This window comes from Babylonia areolata, chromosome 10 (genome assembly GCF_041734735.1).
Source record: "Babylonia areolata isolate BAREFJ2019XMU chromosome 10, ASM4173473v1, whole genome shotgun sequence".
Taxonomy (NCBI): domain Eukaryota; kingdom Metazoa; phylum Mollusca; class Gastropoda; order Neogastropoda; family Buccinidae; genus Babylonia; species Babylonia areolata.
In genome coordinates, this window is record NC_134885.1 from 13,569,969 (window position 1) to 13,592,924 (window position 22,956).

The 22,956-nt window shown below is 42.9% G+C and overlaps 1 protein-coding gene across 2 annotated transcripts in view; it reads right to left on the minus strand.

The window, feature by feature from the left end:
• Window positions 1–371: 371 nt before the first annotated feature.
• LOC143286802 (TBC1 domain family member 9-like) overlaps window positions 372–22,956 on the minus strand; it is a 49,743-nt gene continuing 27,158 nt past the window's right edge. For both annotated transcript variants that reach the window (XM_076594597.1, XM_076594596.1), the window contains exons 17-31: window positions 22,362–22,470; window positions 21,085–21,179; window positions 20,226–20,320; window positions 19,358–19,504; window positions 18,734–18,845; window positions 17,865–17,925; window positions 15,887–16,069; window positions 14,773–14,883; window positions 13,317–13,415; window positions 11,281–11,472; window positions 9,300–9,474; window positions 8,158–8,238; window positions 6,108–6,428; window positions 5,489–5,574; window positions 372–3,177 (exon numbers count right to left, since the gene is read on the minus strand). In XM_076594597.1, coding sequence (XP_076450712.1) covers window positions 2,500–3,177; window positions 5,489–5,574; window positions 6,108–6,428; window positions 8,158–8,238; window positions 9,300–9,474; window positions 11,281–11,472; window positions 13,317–13,415; window positions 14,773–14,883; window positions 15,887–16,069; window positions 17,865–17,925; window positions 18,734–18,845; window positions 19,358–19,504; window positions 20,226–20,320; window positions 21,085–21,179; window positions 22,362–22,470 — 2,545 coding nt within the window. In that variant the 3' untranslated portion in view covers window positions 372–2,499. The remainder of the gene's footprint in view (window positions 3,178–5,488; window positions 5,575–6,107; window positions 6,429–8,157; window positions 8,239–9,299; window positions 9,475–11,280; window positions 11,473–13,316; window positions 13,416–14,772; window positions 14,884–15,886; window positions 16,070–17,864; window positions 17,926–18,733; window positions 18,846–19,357; window positions 19,505–20,225; window positions 20,321–21,084; window positions 21,180–22,361; window positions 22,471–22,956) is intronic.

Below are 22,956 nucleotides of genomic sequence, written 5' to 3' on the forward strand. Positions count from 1 at the left end.
GGGGGAACACAGAACACTGGGGGAACACAAGCCAAGGGGAATATAAACCTGGGAAAATACAGACCATGGGAAATATAAACCTGGGAAAATACAGACCATGGGAAATATAATGCAGACCTGACTGAAGACCGACTTTGGGAAACAAGAGAACAGACCCAGATTTCTGACGAGACTGATCCAACATAGAGACTGGCAAAGAAAATGCCTGACTGCACACAGAACAACTTGTTGTTGGTTGTTGTTTTCTTTTGGCTTTTGTTTGTTCTTGTTGTTGTTTTTGTTGTTGTGTACCCTCTTTTTTCAACTCAAAATGACAACAATATATGTTTCCATGTTATCACTTCAGCACTGCTATTGTCAACACTGTGCACTTTGTTTTTCGTGAGTCAACATCATCAAGAGTTTCTGTCTTGTCAACAGTGTGTCAGGAAGCATCCCGTGTCCCCACTGTTGATGGGGAACTGAACAGGTCACCGGGGGAAACGTAAAACATAGGACCTGAGACAAAATGGCACTTCTTTTCCTGTGCACCAAGTGTTTCCAAACTGGACCAAAGCAAAACGTGTTGTGTTGTGTGTTTGTGTGTGTGTGTTTGTTGCGTGGTGTGGCGTGGTGTGGCATGGTGTGGTGTGGTGTGGTGTGTGTGTGTGTGCGTGTGTTTTTAAATCTGTGGGTCTGTGTGTGAATTCTGTGTTTGTGTGTGCGCATAAGCACTGTGTCATGTTGTGTTGTATGTATGTCTCTGTGTGTGGTGTGGCATGCTGTGGTATTATGTGTGTGGTGTGTGTGTGGTGAGTGTTTACACGCATGTGCACACATGCATACACTGACTTTCTTTTGCAGCATGCTAAGTTAAAAATCACACTGGCTGACTCAAGTCAAAGCAGATTTCTGACACAGCCGATAAAGCTCTAATGCAAACAAAATGTATGGAGTGTGGAACAAGGAATTCAAACCAACAACCACGCATACACAGAATGCCCAAAAATGTTGCAAAAAGGAAGCCTGAAATATGTACATAACTGCATCATGTTTGTCGTAAGGATGGTTGATCAAGTACCCTAACATGATTCAAACTCACCTCCTTTGAGCTGTGGATTGTGATTCACATGAAGCAATGTTCTGAACAAAGGTATAACAAGAATAAGGAGTATCCCTTTTTCAGGATTTGAAAGGCCTCACAGATACATTGAATAATACTCTACACAAACAAAACAGTTTTGTAACTATCTGAAACAGACACAGAGAGCCAATTTCCAAATCTTTAAATGATCAAAAATGAAAAAAAGAATTTACAGATTGTTCATCTCGAAAAAGATTCATTTACCCACGAACAGGCTGAAGACGGCAAACATCTGTAATTGGTGACTGAACATTTCTGCATGAATTTGTGAACAAAAAAGTTTGTGTTTGGATTTGCACCTGGAAATCTGGCAAAAGAAAAACAAAAAAACAATCTGCTGAGGCTTACATTTCATAATTTGTATTCAGACTTTCAGTGACAATTTTACAAACACATACTGAATTTGACAAAAGTTGTAACAGATACCACACACACACACACACCCTCCTGCCCCTCCCCCCCCCCCAACACACACACCATGTCCTAGTGCAGTGAATTTAAAATTTTCAGAGTGATAACCTTTTTTTCTTTGGTAGCAAAAACAAATTCATTTCACAGCTTTACATATCTAACTACGAAAATAAACTGAGTGAAATCAGAATCCAGAAACCAGTTGTGAAAGAACATCACACACATCTGTCACCATGTGTTATGAGATTTGAATGTAAACATAATGTATTTGAATGTAAACATAATGTATTACAGTCTAAAAATAAAAGTGGTCAGATTTTCATATCATTTTGTCTATACAGTGGCATGAGTAGTGAGATGTATATGGACATGAGAGGGGAAAAGTAAATAAAATATGTTTATATAACTAAAATACATCAGAAACATTCAACTCAGTGGGCAGAATTAGACTTACAATTAATATTTTACACTTCAGTACAGATTTTTTTTTCCCAGACAAAGCACCCTTTGTTTTCATTTTCATGTTTACAAAACATTCAAGACAAAATTACCAACATGGTGAACCGACTAAATTCATAATCAGTTCACAGCTCTGTGTAAACAATTCAAGACCACTGCTGAATAAGATACTGTATATTTTTCAAAAAGCCCTTGAAACCACAGTGAATGAGGGGCCTGCAGAATCCGTGCTCAGTGAGTGAGCTGCAAGACGAGTGAAGGAGAATGGGGAGTTCATTTTGTTAGCCCTGAAGCTTGAGCAGACTATCAGCTACTGGCTGTCAACATGCATTTTGATAGAGAAACCGAGCAGAAACGGAAATCACAAGTCAACAAAGACTGCTAGCTTAGACCAACCTGAAAAGCAGTCACAACCCTTCCTGACAACAACAAAAACCAACTCTTCAATGTGCAGGGTGTGAATGAACAGTCAATATCATCAGTGAATAATATCTCAAGCCCATCACTCAGTAGGCACTGGCCTGACGAGTGATGAGTCGACGATTGCGCATACGCGTGATGGGTTCCGACACGTCGTGTGTCCTTTCGAAATAGGTGACTAGAGCACTTTCCGTCAGCATGGAGGCCAGGAACTGTTCAAAGCTGATGGACCACGTGTCATCCGGCTTGCTCTGGGAGGAAGAGGAGGACATCTGACTTTCCGACACCGACCTGGACAGCTGGTCGTCCTCCTGGCTCAGTGACCCTTCACAGGGGTCAAGGTCGCTGGCTTTACCACACCCACTCCCGCCATCACCGTCTCTGCCTTCATCCTCCTCCGCCTCAACCCTCCCTCCCTCCTCCCCGCCCCCAAGCCCGAACTTCACATCAGAAGTGTTGAGTGACGATGCGCTGCTCCCCTTCCCAGCGTCCTCAGCGGTGTTGCGAGGACTGGAGCCGAGAAAGACATCACCCTGGCTCTCCATGCTGCTGGAGTGCGGCAGGTTGGTGGTGGAGGGGGAGGTGGAGAGCTCCAGGCCAGTCTGGGAGGTTGAGGGGCGGGGCTGTGCCAGGAACTGCTTGCCCACGTCACCCAGCTGCAGCAGCAGGGTGCCCACAGTGGCCACGGAGTGGTACAGCTGCTGCTCCTCCCCATGATCCGTGAACATGTCGTACAGAGACTTCAGCAGCTGGATGAACTGGATCTGTTGGCACGTCCAAATCAAATCAAATCAAATCATGGTGCTTAGAGCCTGGCCGACCACTAAGGCCAGCCACACTGGGCAGTGTCAACACAGTCAGGAGATGTGAGCTCTGTTTTATCATTGTGTGGAATGTGGTGGTTGGGTCTCAACGTTACAAGAACTGGGGATTGATGATGTATTGTGTGGTGCAGTTTGGTATGGCGTGGTGTGGTGTGGTGTGGTGTGGTGTGGTGTGGTATGGTGTGGTGTGGTGTGGTGTGGTGTGGTGTTGTGTGGTATAGTATGGTATGGTATGGTGTGGTGTGGTGTGGTGTGGTGTGGTTTGGTATGGCATGGTATGGTGTGGTATGGTATGGTTTGGTTTGGTATGGTATGGTATGGTATGGTATGGTATGGTATGGTATGGTATGGTATGGTATGGTATGGTATGGTATGGTGTTATATGGTATGGTGTGGTATGGCATGGTATGGTATGGTATGGTATGGTATGGTATGGTATGGTATGGTAATGGTATGGTATGGTATGGTAATGGTATGGTATGGTATGGTACAGTATGGTATGATAATGGTATGGTATGGCGGTGTGGTATGGTGAGGTGTGGTATGGCATGGTATGGTGTGGTATGGCGGTGTGGTATGGTATGGCATGGTATGGTATGGTATGGTATGGTATGGTAATGGTATGGTATGGTATGGTATGGTGTTATATGGTATGGTGTGGTATGGTATGTTATGGTATGGAATGGTATGGTATGGTGTGGCATGGTATGGTATGGTATGGTATGGCATGGTATGGTATGGTGTGGTATGGCATGGTATGGTATGGTATGGCATGGTATGGTATGGTATGGTATGGCATGGTATGGTATGGTACAGTATGGTATGATAATGGTATGGTATGGCGGTGTGGTATGGTGAGGTGTGGTGTGGTGTGGCATGGTATGGTATGGTGTGGTATGGCATGGTATGGCATGGTATGGTATGGTATGGTATGGCATGGTATGGTATGGTATGGCATGGTATGGTATGGTACAGTATGGTATGGCATGGTATGGTATGGTATGGCATGGTATGGTATGGCATGGTGTGGTATGGTATGGTATGGCATGGTATGGTATGGTGTGGTATGGTATGGCATGGTGTGGTATGGTGTGGTATGGTATGGCATGGTATGGTATGGTGTGGTATGGTATGGCATGGTGTGGTATGGTATGGTATGGCATGGTATGGTATGGTGTGGTATGGTATGGCATGGTGTGGTATGGTATGGTATGGCATGGTGTGGTATGGTGTGGTATGGTATGGTATGGTACAGTATGGTATGGCATGGTATGGTATGGTATGGCATGGTATGGTATGGTATGGTATGGCATAGTATGGTATGGTAATGGTATGGTATGGTATGGCGGTGTGGTGTGGTGTGGTATGGTATGGTATGGTATGGTATGGTATGGTATGGTAATGGTATGGTATGGTATGGTATGGTATGGTGTGGTATGGTATGGTATGGCATGGTATGGTGTGGTATGGCATGGTATGGTATGGTATGGTATGGTATGGTATGGCATGGTATGGTATGGCATGGTATGGTATGGCGGTGTGGTATGGTGTGGTGTGGCATGGTATGGTATGGTATGGTATGGTATGGTATGGTAATGGTATGGTATGGTATGGTATGGTATGGTATGGTATGGTATGGTAATGGTATGGTATGGTATGGTATGGTATGGCGGTGTGGTATGGTGTGGTGTGGCATGGTATGGTATGGTATGGTATGGTATGGTATGGTATGGTATGGTATGGTATGGTATGGTATGGTATGGTATGGTGTGGTTTGGCATGGTATGGTACGGTCTGGTATGGTGAAGAATATTATGGTTGATGAATCATCTATGGAATAAAACGGTAATGTATAGTTGGGTATGGTATAATCCAGTGCAGAATTGTGTGGCACAACATATAATTTATAATGATACGCCAAATATTTCAAGCTCTAAAGGCAAATGGTTAACAGTCATAGCTATCTCAAATATCAGATTCTCCCCTATCCCCCCTCCAAAAGTACTTCTAATCTAACGTACAGTTATGGGACAGACTGGCAGGGGTCTAATTTCTGTCCTGTGCATGAACATTTAAAGCAGGTCTGGTCTAAGATATTCATTATCATTATGATCAATCACAATGTTCATTAAAAGCAGGTCTGATCTAAGATATTTATTATCATTATGAGCAATCACTATGTCCCTTGCACAGATTTCCTGAACCTTTCTTCCTGCATGAAGACAAAAAAGCAGCTGCTTCAATGCATCACCTGGTTCATGCGTGGCACTTTCTGGAAGTCCTCCTTGCTCTCTTTCTGAGGCTGTTTACATGCGGAGCGCAGCACTCGGTTCACACCTGGAAATGATCAGAAAAAACAACACCTGACATGAAGCTATGAAAAGCTGAGTGAGGGCAAATATATGCACACAGTATTAGAGCACATGGAAAAGCATACACGTGTTAAATGCAGGCACAAATGCATGAATATAAAAGAGATATAAAACAAAGAGTGTTTGCAGGAGCACAGACATACACAAGATTTCTGGTGAAAATACAGGGGTGAAAATGTGCAAAAATTAGGTACATAGCAGGATGCATGCTGGCGCATACCTGTGCATGTGTGTGTTTCAATGTATGCAGACGATGGAGAATACACATGAATACAGGTGCATATGAACAGACACCTGTAGAGATTGGTGGGGTGGTTTGACGGACAGGAAACCAGACCACTAACAGAGGGTCTTGCGTAAAGTCATGCAAAGAGCGTAATGTTTTTCCTTCCCGCCTTCAAAGGACACATATTCACAGCATCATACTTACACTGCTCCCACACACCATAGACATCAGACAACCCACACCCACACAAATCCCACACAAACAACACCTACCTTCTGCAGCTAAAGGTTTGCTGTCAGCACCGGGTGAAGAAGACAGCTGACTGGAGGCCACGTTCCCCCCACCCTCTGCCCCTTCCACCTCCTCCTTCTTCTCTCCCCTCACACCCACCACATCCCCTTCTCCCCCGGCCACCATGTCAGTTGTCAGACTTTCTGGGGCTGCCTCTGGTTTGGTGTCTGGCAGGGCCTCCCCTCCCTCTCCCCCTGACTGGTGCTCCTTGGTGTCAGGGTTGGTGGCTGACAGTGGGGGTGTAGGTTTGTGCACTGGTTCCTCTGTGAACTCTGCTTCCACCACAGTGGGCAACTCTAGGTCTGTCAGCACACCATGGGAGGGAACTTTTGTCAGAATGGAACAAACCAACATAAAACTTCACACGCAAAGAAAATAATGAAAATTTTCAAGCAATCTGAAAATAAAACCAAAGAAATCGATTAAAAAGAATGTGTGAAACACGCAGAAGCAAACACACAGATGAAACAAAAACACATGTCACACATAAACCATACAAACAAGAAAAAGAAAAAGTAGAGAACAAGTCACTAGAATGTCATTCCAAAATACACATGACAGAGGAAAGAAAGAAAAACAAGCGAACAGAAAGCAGATCAAAGAGATATTTTCCACATGCCAAGAACAGACTTCAGTTTTCAGGAAGCTCACAGATGAAATATAATGCAATACTGTTTCACATGTGAGGGGAAGATGTGACTCAAACCTTGCCATATGTGAGTGAGAACAGTGAATCAAAACAATACCATGTGAGGGTGTGTGGGGTGGGGGGGGGATGTGAAACGATACCTTAGTATAGGTGATGGAATCATTACACAATATTGTAAATTTTTTTGTCTGAAAGGTGATTAATCCAGAGTGCCTTCGTTCTTGTCAGGAAGGAAGTGATAACAAAGTGGTTACAGCACTAGACTTTCAATCCTAGGGTCCTTGGTTCAAATCCTGAACCCTCTTTGTGCATATACACACGCAGAAAATCAAGTGTGCAAATTAAAGATCCTGTGATCCACAACTCCAAGTCAGTGTTCAGTGGGTTTGGAAACAAGAACATGTTCCCAGTAAGTACAACCCCACTCAAAGATTCAAGTGAATATGGGAGCTGCAGCCCACAAAAAAAATCAATCAAAATGTTATCTTGCTATGTATGAATGAAATATTTAACCCTTATTAAAAAGGAGCTCCCGCTAAAAATTTGCTGTCTCAAACCCTGGAGTGCCTGCTAGCACCCGCTAAACACAAGCTTACAATGGGTGCAGCCATTGTTGTTTACATAAACGAGATTCTCACGAGAGTCACCACCTCGTTTTCACCACTTCCTGCTGAACATTCTGAACTTTTCGGGGTCCGATTTTGTTAAGTTTTGCCAAAGTTTTAAATTTTCAAATGTGCAACAAAAGAAGATAATTATATTTGTAAATCAATTTTTATAATTAGGATTTCATGGGTGATCAGCGCTGAGCGACCTAATGGTAAGAGGGTTAAAAATTCTAAAATGAGGAGTGCACTCTATAATCCAAAGCTCCTTTCAAACAAAAAAAGAAAAAAAATATATGTTTTACCATACAAGATTGAAAAAATAGACATGAAACTAAACCATATGCAAAAGAAAAACGCAACACAATACTTTAGTCATTTGTCACATGTACGCAATTCTTGACCACATGCACGGGAAAATGACATAGTAATTTAACCATGTGTGACATTTACGTAACATTTCATCACACACAGAGGGAGAACACAACCAAACTCTTCTGCAGTTACATTCACACAACATTTCATCACACACACACAGAGGGAGAACACGACCAAACTCTTCTGCAGTTACATTCACACAACATTTCATCACATACACACAGAGAAGATGACCAAACTCTTCTGCACAGTCAAATTCACACAATATTTCATCACACACACACACACACACACATACACACACACAGAGGGAGAACATGACCAAACTCTTCTGCAGTTACATTTACGCAATATTTCATCACACACAGAGAATCTGTAGCATGTGTTACAGTTTCTCACCTTCCGTGTCCAGCGACAGTCCCTCCTCACCCAGGTCCTCCTCAAAGTATTCTGCGGCCTCCAGACCTGGCTCTGTTCCATCTGCACAGCACATCACTACAGTGTTTCCACCATCATGTTCCACTTCAAACAGTGGAGTATGGCTGCCTCTATGGCAGGGTGAAAATGGTCATACACGTAAAAGCCCCCTCACACATCCTTCCTCACTTCAGGTCATGGTTCTGACTCACTCATCACAGCTTGAAATTTGTGTTGTGCTGTGTTGCACTCTGCTGTGTTTTGATGTACTGTGTTGTGCTGTGCTTTGCTGTGCCGTGTTGCGCTGTGCCGTGTTGTGCTTTGCTGTCGTGCTGTAGTACATTGCACTGCATTATATCAATTGTCATATGACATGCTACAGACAGCAGACATTCTTTCATTCAGAAAGGTCTATGGGCAACTCCAAAACATCAACTTCACTTGACAGTTCTTGCCAATCCAGATGTCAGAACTGTTGAAAAGTCTTTCCTGTAATATCAAAACAAAAAGAAAGGAAGAGAGAGAGAGAGAGAGAGAGAGAGAGAGAGAGATTAAAAAGAAAAAAAGAAAAAAAAATGTTCTGCATACTCATAGCCTTTTAACCCCTTAACTGCTGCTAATGAATATGCTCATCAATGAAAGGCAGATACTTCACTGAAATAAGGTCAGGATGTCAGTCACCATTCTTTACCCGACTACTTCCTCTCAGGATAACTGCTTTACTCTGTTTTCAGCAAAATCAATGACACCACTTGAATGCACAGTGTGTAGCTAACACATCTCAAATTCATGTCACACCAATCTCCTTTCACCAAGGTTTCAGCAGTCAAGGGGTTAATCACACTGTCTGAGGGGACCTTTTACATTGGGGAGGGGTGGCTCCTGAGTCAAACTGTCTGAGGGGACCTTTTACATTGGGGAGGGGTGGCTCCTGAGTCAAACTGTCTGAGGGGACCTTTTACATTGGGGAGGGGTGGCTCCTGAGTCAAACTGTCTGAGGGGACCTTTTACATTGGGGAGGGGTGGCTCCTGAATTTAGGGGGAAAAACCCCACCTCTATTCATAGCTGATGCAACAAGAAAAAAAAAAAAAAAAAAAAAGAGAGAGAGAGAAGAGGTGCGTACCTGACTGCGGAGATCCAGGTGTGTCGTCCATGGGGTCAGAGGGCAGAAGGGCGGGGGGCAGGTGCAGCAGGTAGATCAGCCGCAGCCTCTCTGTGGGGCTGGCCCGGCACAGCACGCCCAGCATCCACACAAACTCCTTGAAGTTGATCATGTTGTCATCGTTGTTGTCCAGGTACTGCACACACACACACACACACACACACACACACACACACACACATGCACACACACACACACACCTTTACATGGTAATTCATATCCAGGAACTTGAAGAAATAAACCCTTTCCATTTATTCAAATACACACACACACATACACACACACACACACACACACACATCTTTCCATCTACACTGAAGCAACATCTTTGGCATCGTAAACATTTACCTTGGACATCACCTGTTCTGCCCAACAAAAAGAAAGGAGCAGCGAAGTTCATAAACCTGAGACATGACAGGGATCACAGACTTGGTCAACAAACCAGAGAGCCACTCACCCTCAACACCCTCAACACCTAGACAGCCACTCCCCCAGAACAACCTGAACACCTAGACAGCCACTCATACTGAACACCTAGACAGCCACTCATACTGAACACCTAGACAGCCACTCATACTGAACACCTAGATAGCCACTCCCATGGAACACCCAGAACACCTAGACAGCCACTCACACTGAACACCTAGACAGCCACTCATACTGAACACCTAGACAGCCACTCCCATGGAACACCCAGAACACCTAGACAGCCACTCCCCCAGAACAACCTGAACACCTAGACAGCCACTCATACTAAACACCTAGACCACCACTCATACTGAACACCTAGACCGCCACTCATACTGAACACCTAGACAGCCACTCATACTGAACACCTAGACAGCCACTCATACTGAACACCTAGACAGCCACTCCCATGGAACACCCAGAACACCTAGACAGCCACTCCCCCAGAACAACCTGAACACCTAGACAGCCACTCATACTGAACACCTAGACAGCCACTCATACTGAACACCTAGATAGCCACTCCCATGGAACACCCAGAACACCTAGACAGCCACTCACACTGAACACCTAGACAGCCACTCACACTGAACACCTAGACAGCCACTCCCATGGAACACCCAGAACACCTAGACAGCCACTCCCCCAGAACAACCTGAACACCTAGACAGCCACTCATACTAAACACCTAGACCGCCACTCATACTGAACACCTAGACAGCCACTCCCATGGAACACCCAGAACACCTAGACAGCCACTCACACTGAACACCTAGACAGCCACTCATACTGAACACCTAGACAGCCACTCACACTGAACACCTAGACAGCCACTCACACTGAACACCTAGACAGCCACTCATACTGAACATCTAGACAGACACTCACACTTAACACCTAGACAGCCACTCACACTGAACACTTAGACAGCCACCCACACTGAACACCCAGAACACCTAGACAGCCACTCACACTGAACACCTAGTCACACTCAACACCTAGACAGCCACTCACACTGAACACCCTGCTCACCTAGACAGCCACTCACTCTGAACACCTAGACAGCCACTCACCCTAAATCCCCGGAGAACCACTCACCCTAAATCCCCAGAGAAGCACTCACCCTAAATCCCCAGAGAACTACTCACCCTGAATCCCCAGCCACTCACCCTGCATCCCCAGAGAACCACTCACCCTGAATCCCCAGCCACTCACCCTGAATCCCCAGCCACTCACCCTGCATCCCCAGAGAACCACTCACCCTGAATCCCCAGCCACTCACCCTGCATCCCCAGAGAACCACTCACCCTGAATCCCCAGAGAACCACTCACCCTGAATCCCCAGAGAACCACTCACCCTGAATCCCCAGAGAACCACTCACCCTGAATCCCCAGAGAACCACTCACCCTGAATCCCCAGAGAACCACTCACCCCAGAGAACCACTCACCCTGAATCCCCAGAGAACCACTCACCCTGAACGCGCGGAGAGCCAGCGTGGGAGCCCTAGGTCCAGTGGCCTGTGGCACAAGAGCAAGGAAGAGAGTCCTGAACTGTTCAAAGTCCACCTTGTACAGCTCATAGTAGGGTCTGGAGGTGTCGCACTTGTCCGTCGTGTCCACTGGCTGGGGGCTGGTGCGCCAGTAGCACGAGGTCAGGTACTCTTCCTGGGGGTGGGATGGAGCCAGTTGAATAACAATAATTATGAACATAATAATAGTCATAATAATGTTAATATTGATAATGATAATAAAAAAAATAATGATGATGATGATGATGCTAATAATAATAATAATACATTTATAGAGTGATTTCAGATCTCTCGAACCACTTTGCAATACCCCAATAATCAGATACAAAGCATGCAAGGACACAAGTAGTAGTCATCCTTCAGTCTCAGAGGAAGGTGGCAGAATGGTTGAGACGCTCAGCTGCCAATACAGAGAGTCTGTGAGGGTGTGGGTTTGAATCCTGCTTTTGCCCTTACACCCAAGTTTGACTGGAAAATCAAACTGAGCATCTGGTCTTTTGGATGAGACGATAAACAGAGGTCCCGTGTACAACACACACTTGGTGCACTGAAAATGACAATGAGGGTATTGTCCTCTGGCAAAATTCTGTACAAAGAAATCCACTCTGATAGGTATACAAATGTATAAGCATGCACTCAAGGCCTGACAAGCGCGTTGGCTTATGCTGCTGTCAGGCATCTGCCTAGTGGATGTGGTGTAGCGTATATGGATTTGTTCGAATGCAGTGACGCCTCGAGACACTGAAACAGAAACAGTCTCAGAGGACTATGGAGTTGTGCTCTGGGTGATGTTTCTGGTGGACAGTCAGTTGTGGCCTGACAGGCCTATTCAAGGGTGGCAGTCTCTCCCACAGTCTGCACAGAGGAAGTCTGATGCTGGTCTGTCTGTCACACTCCGGGGCTTCCTTCTCTGCCGTTACGTCACTGCCTGTTGGGCAAGTCTCTCTTTGAACTTCGTGAGGACTTTCTGCACTGTCTGCCTCCAGGATGATTGTTTGGACGCTACAGCTTCCCATGTGTCTGGGTTGATGTCTTGGGTCTTCGGGTCTCTTTAGCAGACATCTCTGTAGTGTAGTTGAAGTCTGTCTGCAGGTGCTTTCCCTGAAGTAGCTCTCTGTACAGAAGGTCCCTGGGTATTCAGCTGTCGTCCATTCATACCACTTGTCCAAGCCAGCACATACGTTTTTGCTTCAGAAGGGTGTACATGCTAGGGATCTCAGACCTCTCCAGGACAGTGTCACAAGAACACACACACACACACACACTTAACACGCAAACACACACAAATATGTATGGAATAAGCAGATGTCGATCCATAGAATACAGATATGGAATGGAGTGCCGTAATTATAGAGACTGCTTGAAAACAGCTTAGTTCAACATTTCCACTGGGAACATTTCACAGACCACATCTTTAGTTGTTCTCATGCTGAATTGTTTTCAAATTCAAAATGGAAGTCATATAAACTGCAACTCAACAACAAAAACAGAAGAAGAGGTGATTAATGAAAATTTGACTTCAGTATAATTCAAGACACTGCCTAAATAACAGAAAAGGAGCCTTTTTCAAAACAGTGTTGAGGACGGAAAACACAGCACTCGGAGCAATGAAACGTTTATACTGTTTATAACCCAAGTTCTATGTCCTCTGTTTCTCAGTAAACACACACACACACACACACACACACACACACACACACACACACACACACACAAATGCATATCATCACATCCACACACTGATCTAATTTGTACATATGTATCATGAAATGAAATATAGAATCACACACACACACACACACACACACACACACAGTGCAGAGGTAACAAAATCATGCAAACAGATTACATGAATGCCACTTGATACCTACAAACATGTGGATATCACACACAGAGACCACTGCAAAACAAAAACAAAAACAAAAAAATCAATATATGCATATATACATACATACTAGCATACATTTTTAAATATCTCACCTTGAAGAGAATATACAGTTCTTCCAGTTGTTTTCCTTCAAACAAGGTGTCTGACGCCACACTGCGAACAATGTTCTTCATCACCGTGTCCTCAATTTTCTGTCAAAGAAATACAGTGTGAACAGTTTTCAGAATGTGAACACTTAACTGTCATTGTACATAGCAACTTAAAGCTGTATTACCCAGTCTGTGATGTCTATAGAATAACATACAAAAGAAGCTGATGTGTAAAAGAAATCTCTTTATGAGAAAGCCTGCCTGCCTACTCATCTGTCGGACCGACGGGAGACTCCATCATCACAAAAGAAGTTGATGTGTAAAAGAAATCTCTTTATGCATGTATTTGTATATTATGTACAAGATCTATCTGTTGCTGCAAAGTTTATCTCTGCATGCTTTCTAATAACTAACATACACTAATATAAATATATATATATATATATTATATCTGTCCAGTCAATAATCTGTGTCAAGGAAAAAGAGAGAACTTGACACATCCCATTGTTTTACAAAAGGTCTGTTACTGCGTTGTGTATGTTTCATGTGATGTGTACTCAAACCAGGACAATTTCCTGTGAAGTTCACAGACAAAAAAAGTTGTATTTACCTTTGAATTTCTCTTTTCATCATCTGACATCACTTACAGGTGACAAACTAAAACTGAAGGCCAATCAGTGCAGTACACACACACAATCAGTGCAGTACACACACACACAATCAGTGCAGTACACACACAATCAGTGCAGTACACACACACACAATCAGTGCAGTACACACACACACAATCAGTGCAGTACACACACACACAATCAGTGCAGTACACACACAATCAGTGCAGTACACACACACAATCAGTGCAGTACACACACAATCAGTGCAGTACACACACACAATCAGTGCAGTACACACACAATCAGTGCAGTACACACACACACAATCAGTGCAGTACACACACAATCAGTGCAGTACACACACACACAATCAGTGCAGTACACACAGTACACACACACACAATCAGTGCAGTACACACACACACAATCAGTGCAGTACACACAGTACACACACACACAATCAGTGCAGTACACACACACACAATCAGTGCAGTACACACACACACAATTAGTGCAGTACACACACAATCAGTGCAGTACACACACAATCAGTGCAGTACACACACAATCAGTGCAGTACACACACACACAATCAGTGCAGTGCAGTACACACACAATCAGTGCAGTACACACACACAATCAGTGCAGTACACACACACACAATCAGTGCAGTACACACACACAATCAGTGCAGTGCAGTACACACACAATCAGTGCAGTACACACACACAATCAGTGCAGTACACACACACACAATCAGTGCAGTACACACACACAATCAGTGCAGTGCAGTACACACACAATCAGTGCAGTACACACACACAATCAGTGCAGTACACACACACCTGGACAACCAGAAGCCTGTACTTCAGGCGAAGTCGATCAATGTCACGGTTGCTGATGCTCCAGAACTGTTTGTAGCTCTCCTCTATCAGGTCCCGAACATCCACCTTCTCCTGAAATGTCACAACATGGAAATGATCACAAAACACACACACACACACACAATATATATATATATATATATATATACACATATATTGTTTGTTTTCTTCTACAACACAACAAATATTGATCTAGAAATATTGTTTTAAAAAAAAGCAATAGGAGCATCCACTCTTCAACAATCCTTTTTGTGTGTGTGTGTGTGACACAGGCGTTCAATTTTTGTAACTATCTTTCACACGTTCCCACAGTAAAAATGGGATTTTGTTATGTTTTATGTCTTTTACCCACTGCATAGGCAGCCACATTGTTTCCTGCAGCAGTTCATGATGGCTCTGTTTAAGAACTGAAATCTGTTATTGATGACTGGATATCTACTTGTTTGCATTCAGAAACACACACAGGGGATGATGGTGACAAAAGGTCTACAGGAAAGATGACATGGGACAGAACTTTAAAGGTTACTCAAACACACATGCCAACACACATGTATACACATTCTGATATGAAACTGGGTAATTACACACATTTGCCAGCAAAGTCAGCATCATTAAAGCAGCAGTGGAGATTTCTGGTGATCTGTTACGTGCCACAACACACAATGAGGTTTAAGAAAGTAAGCAATTACATAGACAGATGTTGCTAAAACACACACACACACACACATACAAATTCCATTGTTCAGTTTATCCCTATTTTTTCTGTATGTCCCCCTTTAACCACCATCCCCAACCCCAAATCACAAACACACACACACACACACACACACACACACACACACACATGACATGTCTAATATCACTGAAAGTGAAAAGACGTTAAATCAAAGAAAGAACACACACACAAACACACACACATAAACACAGAGTTACACACACGCACACACACACACACACACACACAGCTTGTAAGCAAATAAAAAAACAACAACACATAAACATACAATGTCATCACTACCACCACATCCCCCCAAGTTCACACAAACCACCACTAGGACGACCACAAACAGCTGACCTCTGTGGACTCAGAGCTGTGCATGACGCTGTGTGAGGACTGGGCGGTGGGGTGTGGGTTGTCAGGGTTGTAGATGAGCTCCAGGTACTCATTGAGGATCAGCATGGCCTCCCCGTCCTCCACGCAGTCCAGCAGCTTGGGCCGACGCCCCTCCAGGATGGTCAGCGACAGCTGGAAGATCACCTGTACCACAACGCACACCTTCACTGCAGGCAGGTGTCAGACTGATGGGGTTTTACATGTTTGTCATATGTATATACATGTTTGTGATGGAAGGTCAACGACAGCTGGAAGATCACCTGTACCACAACGCACACCTTCACTGCGGGCAGGTGTCATGACTGATGGGTTTATTCATGTTTGTGATGGGTTTATTCATGTTTGTGATGGGTTTATTCATGTTTGTGATGGGTTTATACATGTCTGTGATGGGTTTATACATGTTTGTGATGGGTTTATTCATGTTTGTGATGGGTTTATACATGTTTGTCATGGGGTTATACATCTTTGTGATGAGGTTATACATATACATGTTTGTGATGGGTTTATACATGTCTGAAGATGGTCAGTGACAGCTGGAAGATCACTTGTACCACAGCACACACCTTCACTGCGGGCAGGTGTCATGACTGATGGATGTCTTTTGTTCATTGATTAATGCCGTTTATGGATTTATGCCTGTTTGTGATGGGTACATATATGTTCTACACATTTCTAGAGAGAGAGAGTAGTGGTGTGCGTGTGCGTGTGCGTGTGCATGTGTGTGCGTGTGTGTGTGTGTGTGTGTGTGTGTGTGTGTGTGCAAGTTTGTGTCCATGATGAATTCATCTCTGTTCATGATGGATTTATGTCTGTTTCTGATGGGATTGTATGTGTTCATGGTGGTTTCTGCATGTTTGTGAGGAGTTCACGCATGTTTGTAATGGTTTTATACATATCTTATGGATTTCTGTTTGTTTGTGATGGATTCGTGCCTGTTCATGATGGGCTCATACATTTACAACTGTTCAGGATGAATTTACACATGTTAATGCTTCATACCTGAACAACAGACTGATGGATCTGTACATGTTCATGACAGCTGTACATATTTGTGATGGATTTGTACATGTTCATGACAGAACTGTACATGTTTGTGATGGATCTGTACATGTTCATGACAGAACTGTACATGTTTGTGATGGATTTGTACATGTTCATGACAGAACTGTACATGTTTGTGATGGATCTGTACATGTTCATGACAGAACTGTACATGTTTGTGATGGATTTGTACATGTTCATGACAGAACTGTACATGTTTGTGATGGATCTGTACATGTTCATGACAGAACTGTACATGTCTGATGGATCTGTACATGTTCATGACAGAACTGTACATGTTTGTGATGGATCTGTACATGTTCATGTTGCATAACTGATGAGCAGACTGATGGATTTATGATTTTTTAACTCAGTCATAATAAACGGACAGAATGATGTCGGGAGTATTGAAGATTTTGACTTGTGCCTTTAATGGTTTGACATTTTAATGGTTTGACATTTTAATGGTTTGACATTCTGAGAATTTTGATTGTCCTGGTTTTTTTAAATAATGATGAGACACCAGAAAGAAAGCCAGATAAAGAAACATAATAGACAGTCAGCATTAGAAAATTCAAGTCAATGTATGCATGTATGTGTGTCCAAAGGACAATCACCACAGATGTTCCATATGGGTATGTATTCCTGGTCTGTAAAAATGAAATACATCACATCTCATGCATGCATACATGAAGATGTGAATAACAGCCTTTCCATTTTATGATCAGAATTGCAAACAAGTCTTTTTCTTTCGCCCAGTTTTTTGTTTGTTTTTGTTTGTTGTGTTTGTTTTTTTAAATACAGAAGTCTTTTTTTTTTTGTACTGTAATACACATTGCTGTCGCATGCCACAACTGAGAAATAGTAACTTGGTGGAAAATAAACCACTACGTACCCTTGCTCCATCATAGAAGAAACAATCTAGAATGTTCACTGCACATCCAAATGGAATGACACTGCAACAGACATATATCATTGTTTGGTTGTTGTTGTTTTTTTCATGCTTTCAGTCTTTGTTCTTTCATTTATTCCTTGGTTATCTAATGATGAATTTTCAAACTTCACAACAATGGGGGACACAAAATATCAAAATTTACAGAAACTTAGAGGAACAAGATGTAACTGTGACCAGGAACATGATCATTGTAAATACAAGAAAAGAAAGGTAACTTGCTCTTTAAAGGAACACAACTTAAGGCAGAAAAGCAACAAAGGCACAGAAATCAACCAAAGTTCCATGGTCTGTGTTTTATGAAGAACAAGAGAGAAAAGTGTGGAGAGGTGGCATGGTGGTAACACGTCCACCTGGGAGGCAAAAAAATCTGAAAATCTGAGTGTGGGATCAAAACCCACAGACTTCCCCCCCCCCTCCTCTAGACCTTGGGTTGTGGTCTGGGTGCAAGCCATTCAGATGAGATGATAAACCAAAGTCCCATGTACAACATGCACTCAGCACATGTTAAAGAACCCACCACAACAAAAGGGTTGTCCTTCACAAAATACTGAAGAAAAATCCACTTTTACATACAGGTGTATGCGTGTGACTGACTAAATGACACAGGAACCAAATGATAAGCGTCTAAAGGCAGCTCTAAGTCGGCTCTACCCATGTAGCAGCCTGATGCGCAAATGACTCGGTAAAGCACTTTGAGTTTTGTCCATGACCAAAGATAGGCACTACATAAGCATCAATAATAATTCTTTTTTTTTTAAATTAATGAAGGAGAAAAAAACAAAGAAGAGGAAGGCGAGAGCAGCGGAGACCTGAGGAAACAGGTGAGGAACCAGGACAGGGAGATCATGCTGAGCAGACCCAGGGAGTCCAGCCTCTGGTGCAGGCTGGGAATGTACTCCTTCACCAGCTCCCCAAACACACCTTCAACACACGCACACACACACACACACACCATAATGACAAACATAATAACCTGCATTCACACAGAATATAAACATGGCTTCCTTTGAAATACAACAAACAAAACAAAAACAAACAAAACAGACCCCCCCCCCCCAAAAAAAAAAAGAAAAAAAAAAAGAAAAGAAAGAAGAATAAAAAAACACCTTGCACAGCGGTTTCTATGAGTACACACTTGCGTGTTGAGGGACACTGTGTCAAGTGTCATAGGACCCTCACTTTTTCACACTAACAAATGTGACCCTCCAGTGCAAAAGTGACTTTGACATGACTTTTTGATCATTTTCTCTTACTTAAATCTCCATAATTTTTTTCTCAAATAACATTACACAGGAAAGTGACTGGAGAACAACAACAACAACAAAATCTCTATTTTCACAAACCTATACCTGTCTTGTTCACAGTCAAAGAGGCGATTTCCAACTCATTTTGTCATCGATGGTCACAGACGGTACACAACATGCATGGTTTACCTTGATCCACTAGAGCGCCAACAACCCTGGTGTTGTAGTAGTCCGGCAGCAGTCGCTCACACACCGCCGTCAGCAGCCAGAAAGCCTCTTCCTCACTGACGTAGAGCAGCAGGACACTGGTCACGATGTTCATCGCCTGGCAGTAACCTGGCAACAGTATGCCAACAACCATGGGGACAATGGACGCTAACAACCATCTACCTGAAGATCTAGTCATCAGCCCCATCCACATGTAATATGCAGCTTCTGTTCAAACGTGTGTGTGTGTGTGTGTGTGAGAGAGAGAGAGAGAGTCTGTGTGTGTGTGTGTGCGCGCGCGCATGCATATGTGTGTGTGTGTGTGTGCAGTGCGTGCATGTGTGAGTATGCACAAGTTTTTATATTGATATGCACTTGCATGTATCCTAATTTCTACTGTATCTGTGTTTGTGTATGATTTTTGATTTATGTTCATACCTTGTTATGTACTATCCCCCCCAATATTCCTTGTGACCCCAGTACACTTGATAATAAAGACATACTCTGTTCTGTTCTAACATATTCATGCACGCATTCTATGTTTGAAAAAACAAAACAAAACAAAAAAGCACCACTACTACCGCTACTTCTACTTCTGCTGCTACTGCAGCTATTACTGTAAATACCTAGAATGTTTTGTCTCTTTGAGTCCTCTTCACTGATGAGCTGTTTCTGCAGAAAATTTCCTGTGTAGTAACAGCACTTTTTTTCATGGACTTTACTTCTTTTCATGTTAAAAAATAACCAATGGTAAATAATCACTGCATCACATAACACTGAGCATTAACTGAGAGAGGATGATGGATCCACCAATATTCATACCACTGAACCAAACAGTGAACCAACTGACCTATATTGGGGTTTCTCCAAGCATAGGCTGTGAGCACCCGACGCAAGGCTCCAATACCTCGGTCTGTCTGAAAGGCTGGGTGTTCTGGCAAAGATCTGGGAAAGGAATCCAAATATTTTCATAAAGAGAACTAATTTTACCCATTCCACAAACACAATCGATGTAACACTGTACCTTTATCATCTGTTTCCTACATCCCCTTTATAAAAGAAAAAAGTCATTCTGTAAGGGAGGGCAGTTTAGGGTGTGAAGAAGTCAGGAGTGAGAAAATCACTTACACATAAAAAGAAATACATCACATTCAGCACAGCGGAAGCCTGCTTTTGCAAGCACAAACACACATCCACATTCATAAAAAATACAAATAGATTAAAATCTATTAAACACAGGCAGTTTGTTCAAACTAAGGAGACACACACAAACACACTTAAAAATAAAACAAATACATCAATTATGTCATTGTAAAATAAAACTTTGGAACGCATTTCCTTCAAGCACCTGGACGCTCATGAATATTAATGTGTTTAATCATGTATGCCTGCACACACACATATATATACACACACACATACACACGCTCTTACACATTCAGATGTATACATTACATACCTACTAACTAAAAAAAACTACAAGATCTATTTGCTTATTCTACTTCCATTAAATCCGATGATAAACAAACAAACATTCTTCAATCATTACGCCCAACGTTCAACAAATATTCTTCAATCAGTACAACCAGCAATTAGCAGACAAACAAATCACCCGAAACAACTCCCACAAATCAAACACAAAACATCTATGGCATTAAGTTACTAGACCTCAAGAAGCAAAGAAAAACCACCTGTCAAGGTGAAACTACCTGTGCAGATCTCTCTCAATCTCCTCTGTGGCCAGGTTGTTTTTACCTGAACTCTGCTGTACCAGATCTGCATAGTACCCAGGATGCATGGCCATCTGAAAACCACAACATTCCACAACATACTGTAGTTTTCAGACTGTAAGGTGATATTTTTCCTACACCTTAACCCAAGCACCTTATGCACAAATGTGCCTTATTTGTGGATGAAAATAGCAACATAACTATTTTCTAGCATATATGACAACACAGCACAAAATCAAGAAATAATATTGATAAAGAAAAAAATGGGGCAAATTTGTGTTAATAAAAAATAACTGAAAAATGATCAGAGACTGACACACACTGAAACATTACCATATTGAAAGTTCGTGACACTGTCAGTTTCGTTCAGCCATGGTGTACTACTTACAAAGTTAGTGTCAAGTTTATACCAGGCCAATCGTAATTTAAGTTAGTTTCAAATTATACCAGGTCAATCATAATTTGAGTGTGCTTAATACACAAGTGCGCCTTATTGCCAGGATTTTTTTTTTTTTTTTTTTAATTCAGCAGATGCCCCTTACACACAGGAGCATCTTACAGACTAAAAAAAGGACTGTATGGTGCAATCATTCAAAATTCCCCTAAAACAAAAAAAAAGCTAGTGCTAAAAAATTCTAGACTTCAGTCCAGAATTGCAAGTGTGCACACACTTACGCTCACACCATTATACATAAAACCAAGTGCACACATACAAAATGTTCTTACACAGACAAAAACACACAAACACACATACTACAAACAAACACACACACACAGTACCACACACAGTACCCCCCCCCCCCCACACACACACACACCTACCCTTCTCCTAACTTCCATGTCTAGTCAATACCTCCATGAAACAAAGTATCACACACACACACACACACACACACACACACACACACACACACACACACACACACACACCTACCCTTCTCCTAACTTCCATGTCTAGTCAATACCTCCATGAAACAAAGTATCACACACACACACACACACACACACACCTACCCTTCTCCTAACTTCCATGTCTAGTCAATACCTCCATGAAACAAAGTATCACACACACACACACACACACACACACACACACACCTACCCTTCTCCTAACTTCCATGTCTAGTCAATACCTCCATGAAACAAAGTATCACACACACACACACACACACACCTTCCCTTCCCCCAAGCTGCAGTCCTTGACAATGCCTATGCACAAGAGTACACATGCATAAAGAGCCACAAGAAACACTGACCTCATTGACGGCGCCAGAGAATACCATCCACATCTCGCCGCGGTACTTCTCTGGGATCCCCTTCAGCACCAGTTCATGGGTGGCGTGAGTTCGATACATGCACACCCCTCTGCCCAGCACAAAGAAACATGCACAGGGTCACACACACACACATGCATAAAGAGTCACACACACACACACACACACACACACATGCATAAAGAGTCACACACACACACACATGCATAAAGAGTCACACACACACACACACACACACACAAACAAACAACAAAATACACACACATACACACACACAGTCCCTCACAGATACGCACACACACATATACACACACACAAAACAACAAAACACACACACATACACACACACACACATGCAGTCCCTCACAGATACACACACACACATACACACACACACACACATAAACAATAAAACACACACACACATGCAGTCCCTCACAGATACACACACACACATACACAAATCAGGAAAATATTTAAACAATCCTTGTCTCTTCACTTTTTTCTTCACCAACATAAGAAAAAAAGGGGGGCAGTCAAGAAAACAGACAATATTCTCTTGAATTTGATTACCTTA